Source organism: Oryzias melastigma, linkage group LG18 (assembly GCF_002922805.2).
Source record: "Oryzias melastigma strain HK-1 linkage group LG18, ASM292280v2, whole genome shotgun sequence".
Classification (NCBI taxonomy): Eukaryota; Metazoa; Chordata; class Actinopteri; order Beloniformes; family Adrianichthyidae; genus Oryzias; species Oryzias melastigma.
The window spans coordinates 6,997,011-7,002,349 of record NC_050529.1 but is presented as its reverse complement, the minus strand read 5'-3'; the positions used below and the strand labels follow the sequence as shown (position 1 = coordinate 7,002,349).

General features: G+C 44.8%; 1 protein-coding gene across 2 annotated transcripts in view; it reads right to left on the bottom strand.

Annotated features, from left to right (window-relative positions):
• Window positions 1-5,138, bottom strand: part of efnb3b (ephrin-B3b) — a 118,889-nt gene extending 113,751 nt beyond the window's left edge. Inside the window, exon 1 of one of the 2 annotated variants that reach the window (XM_024287626.2) lies at window positions 3,969-5,138. In XM_024287626.2, the coding sequence (XP_024143394.1) occupies window positions 3,969-4,117 (149 nt within the window). In that variant the 5' untranslated portion in view covers window positions 4,118-5,138. The remainder of the gene's footprint in view (window positions 1-3,968) is intronic. The other variant, XM_024287625.2, reaches the window with a different exon arrangement.
• Window positions 5,139-5,339: the final 201 nt, after the last annotated feature.

Sequence of the window (5,339 nt, the reverse complement as noted above, 5' to 3'; positions counted from 1 at the left end):
CCACCCACCCCGCGGCGGCCGTTTATGATAATCCACAGACGTTTGCTAAAGTAAGGAAAGAGGGTGGGGGGTTGGGGGGGGGTCCCCCGGGTCCGGATGACCCGTCAGCCTACAAACTCCCCGGCAGTAATGCAAGATTCGATCTTTCATTAGGGCGGCCGTGTAGGAGCAATAATGGGAGATGCTGAGGTAGGGATAATGTATGTTTAGGTGTTGGGGAGAGGGGGTGGGGCCTCCCTCCCAAGGTGATCGTTCTGGTTCAGTTCCCTCTTCCTCCGGCACAAATGGTATTGGCACTCGAGACTTAACTGGTATCGATTTCCGTAGGGTTAGAGAGTATCTTCCTCCACTCTCGCTCTGCTTTCCTTCAATGGCGCCCGATGAAAGCCGAATACCGCCTCTCCTTACACATGTGTCCCCTCCACGCCGCCATCCCCGACACGTCTCAAGCTGCATCTGTTCCGCGCTATAATTAGCGGCTGGATGCGACACATGTTTCCAATTTGCCACGTCTGGTCAACGCCGCGGAGGGAGGAGCGGCGCTGCAGGTGGACGGGTTGAGCTTCAAAGCGGAGGGGTCTGAAGGTTAACGGCGCGACGGTCCGTTTGCCGCAGCGGGCGGGTACGGGGAGGCGCTCTGCAGCCACCTGACTGCGGCGGACCAGATGTGTGTGTGGGCTCTGGCAGCTCCTCCGCTGGAAGATGCGCACTATTCAAACATGTTTGGCCCCGAGGCGGCTGACAGAAGAACAGCTCAGAGTGAGGAGGAACAAGTGTGCCGAGGAATGTTACAGCACCAAGAAAATAAACTGAAGGAATGACTAAGCTGATTAAGCATGAATAGTAAGCTCCATGAATAAGCTTTATAAAGTACAATAGGCTTTGTACTTGGAATATATGACTGAGCAAATCTGCAGGACTGGCTGTGAAGTCGCTGCCTCCACCCAAGCCAACTTCGTCGGCGCCGAGTCACCTGGAAAGACCTGCGATTTTCTCAGATCCACCTCAAAGGCCGATCGTTCTCACGGCTTTGACTTGTTTAGCTCTCATAGTAAAAAAAACAAACAAGGACCTAGTATTACTTTGTGCTAAAGTTAGCTTAGAACAAAAAAAACTTTACACATCAACACCAGACTTTTAGCTCCTGTGTTGACTTTTATTTTGAACTATCGTAACTCTTCTATACAATTAGTGTAACTCAAATGGATTCTGAAGCTAAGAAAATCAGCGTTCCACTGAAATAAAAAACTTAACAAAAGTAACGTTTGTAAAGTCAGCCGGTTTACGCAAAAAAGAACATTTCCACCTTTCTATAGGTAATAAAGTGTTTATGCAATCAACGTAAACTAACCAATTCTGGCGTGAAGAAAAGCAGCTTTGCGCCGATATGCAACACTTTACGCAAGTAAAGTAACGTAAAAGTTAAGTTTTGCATAAAAAGCAAAAAAATTTTTTTTTTTTATGTTCGAATATTTCAGAGTTAAATTGTTTGTGTAACCACTTACTACTGTAGAGTGTTTTGTAATCATGGTAAACTATCCGATTCTAAAGCGAAGAAAAGCAGCTTTACACCGATATGCAACACTTTACGAAAGTAAAGTAACATAACGTAAAAGTAGCGTAATGTTTTGCATATCGGCAAAAGAATGTTTTTTACGTGTCAGAATTTTGTTGGAATTATGTAAATCAGCGTAAACTAGCCAATTCTGACACAAAGAACAGCAGCTGTGTGCCAATCTACAACACTTTACATAAGTAAAGTAAAGCAACATGAAAGAAGCGTTATCTGAAAGTAGCGTTAAGTAAAAATACAGTTAAGTTAAAGTACCGTTAAGTAAAAGACACGATAACTAAAGTTAGCGGTAACTAAAAGTAGCGGTAATTACGAGTAGTGTAAAGTTTTGTTTTTCCGTGTCAGAATTTTGTTGGAATTACGTTAATCAGCTTAAACTAGCCAATTCTGATGCGAAGAAAAGCAGCTGTGTGCCGTTCTGCAATACTTTACATAAGTAAAAAAAAGGTAACATGAAAGGAGCGTTAAGTAAAAGTAACGGTAACTAAAATTAGCGTAAAGTTTTGTGTATCACCAAAACAATGCTTTTTCCGTGTCAGAATTTGTTGGAATTGCGTTGATTGTCTAACCACTTGGAATTGTGCTGATTGCGTAATCACTTTGTTACTGTAAAGTATTTTCGCGATCAATGTAAATTAGCCAATTCTGACACGGAGATAAACATTTTTCTGCAGAAAACGCAATACTTTACAGTAGTAAAGTGTTGACGCAATCGACACAAACTAACCAATTCTGCGTAAAAGTAGCATTTTCTTTGCTTTTTGTTTTTAGCGTGTAGAAAAAGCAGCTTTGCAACAGTTTACATCAGTAATGTAACGTAAAGTGTCGCACATTAGCAAAAAAGAGATTTTCTCTGGGTCAGAATCCGTTGCAATTTCGTTAATTACGTAACCATTTACTACAGTAAAGTATTTTCGCAATCAACGCAAACTAGCCGATTCTGACGGGGAGAAAAACATCTTTACGAGTTATATACAACACTTTACACTAATAAAGTGTTAACGTAATCGATGTAAGCTAACCGATCATGATGCAGAGAAAAGTAGCGACATTTTACGTTGGAATTAAAGTAACGTAAAATTAACGTTAAGTGTAGCATATCTGCAAAAACTTGATTTTCTCCGTGCCAGAATTTCGTTAATTGCATAACCATTTACTACTGTTAAGTATTTCCGCAATCAACGCAAACGAGCCAATTCTGACGTCTAGTCTTTTGACAGTTTACGTTAGTAAAATAACAACGTAAAAGTATCGTACGAATCGACTGGAGTTAAGTTAGTGCGATTGTTATTTGAACGTTTTTAGCCACATCTTTCCGCATATACGCAACATTTTACAGTAGTAAAATGTTTACACCATCAATGTAAACTACCTGATTTTAGCAAGAAAAGTCATTTTGTGAAGGTTTTAAACACTTTACATTAGTAAAGTTAAGTGTTTCATATGAGCAAAAAAGTGCATTTTTCCATTGGAGTTCCGCTAATTTAGAAAATGGTCGAACTTACGCTAGTTCAAAGATTTTTTTCTATTTGAGTGTCGTTAGGGGTTCTAACGTTAAAGTCGTAAAATCGTGTACTCACATTATTAACTCTTAACACGAAGGAAATTTCCAGCGAAAGCAAAATAACACACGATCTTCGAAATACACAATTAACGCAAGGACGAAAATGAGTTTTGAACGTCCATAGTCGTTTTATTGGAAATAGTCGCAAGTTTCCGATGGCGGTGTGAGCGTAGCTACAGAGCTAGCCTTCAATTAACCCTTTAAGTTCTTTGATTTGCTGTAACTTTTCAACCCTTAACACAGTCCAGTAGATTCCAGTAGATTCTGAAGGGGAAAAGCGGCTCGAGCCGCTTTTCCCCTTCAGAATCTACTGGAATCACGTTGATCGTAATCCGTATGTTAGAGATTTTGTGCTTCAGTGTCACTGGTGACGCTTCCATCAACAGAAACAGGAATCAAACTCGAGATCGGACCAAACAGTGCAGTGTGAATCCTCCTAGAGCCCCCCAAAGAGGCGTGAACCGCTTAAACACATCACAACTTTCGGATAACTGGAACAGCCTCCCTTCCCACCAGGTCCGCTCAGATCCAGGATTTGTGAGCAGAGAGCTGTTTGAGGAGAGAGGACAGAGTGGGAATGATAATGAGCCGGGTCCTGAGTGGGCACTCTGGGCGTTTGAGAGGCCCGAGCCTTTAATCAAGGTCATTGAAGGCATCAAAAGGCTCTTTTTTTAGCATCTGCAGCTGGATTATCAGCAGGGATGATGATGGTCAGTTGGGGGAAGAGGCCCTTAACTTTGCTCTGCACATGACGTTGCATGCTCAACAGTTGCCTGCATTTATCACCAACACACACACACCAGCTCCTCCTTGGGCGCGCGCGTGCCTCACCTCTCGTTCCGGGAATTCCAGTAGATCGGCTCCATGTTGCTGGCCGTCGTCCCCAGTAAATCCAGTAGGAAAACCAGCGCGATCCACAACCCATTCCCTGCAAACGCCATCGCCACCCGGGCGCCCAGCACGCGCACGCGCAGCCCCATCCGGGAGAGAAACCCTCGCTTGTGTTTCTGCTGCTGCTGCTGATGTTCGTCCACACAAAAGCCGGATCGGGCGCACGGGGAGTCAGAGAGGCTCTGCTGCGCGCATGGATCCACAAAGCCAAGAGGAGAGGACACTTCACTCAACTTCGATCCCAAAGTGCTGTCTCAATCCCACGACATTCCCGGGAATACTCCACAAGATGCTGGATACATTCACCAAAAAGAAAAAGCTACTTCTGATTGTCTCCTCCCGAACAATGTTCCCTTGTTCTGCTGGAGTCGGAGGGCTTTCTCTCCCATTACCTTCTTCCGCACATCTCCAGGTTCCCCCAAAATGAAAAAATGTAAAAATATATGTTAGTTTTGGTTGAACGGACCCGGCAGGTTTAAAGGGAGGCTCGTGTCCACAGCTCCATCCTTGGAGAAAGGCGCGCGGAGGTTCTTCAGTCCGTGCGCACCAGAGAATCCGGAGTTTAGGAAATACAAAAACGATCCAAAGTGGAGGATAAATCCCACAAACGAAGAGTCAAGAAGTGATGAAAATGGAGAAAAAGAAGAAAAGATGCGGGTGGAGAGTCCGGGGTTCGGATGCGCTCGCTCCCGTCCTGCCGTCGTCCTCCTCGTGCGCGGTCTCATCCGTTTCTCCGGCTCCCGATCCAACTGCTTTGACTCGCCTGAACGCTCGCAGCGCATTGACAGACCGACTGGCTTGTTTGAAGGGAGGAGGAGGAGGGGAAAGGGGACGTGGATAAATGGGAGAAAAAAATCCCCATCCTCCGACTGGCAGGCAGAGCGCACTGACGGAGCGCCGCGCGCCTTCCAGGCTCGCGCGCACACACACAGCAAAAAAAGAGAAAGAAAAAAGGAGGAGGCGCGTATGGAGTCAGCACCTCCTCTCTCTTCTTCTTCTTAAGAGAGACCCCCCCTCATACACCTCTCGGACTCGGACCTGTGGACTCCCCTGTTTTTACGCGCGCGAATGGAAGAGCAAGAGCGCCCTCACCGAGTCAGGACAACAAATCACACGAGATGTTAGAACTCCATTATGCAAATGTCACTCACCCTATAGGATTGTGGGTAAAATGTACCTTAAAACCCTGCAGGTGACCCCCCCTGTGCCAGATCACTCAATAAAACTTTATTATAATTATTTTAAAACTTTTTTTCCAGAAGTTTATGAATCGGCCTCACACTGCGCATGCGCAATCTAAACCAACTCTTC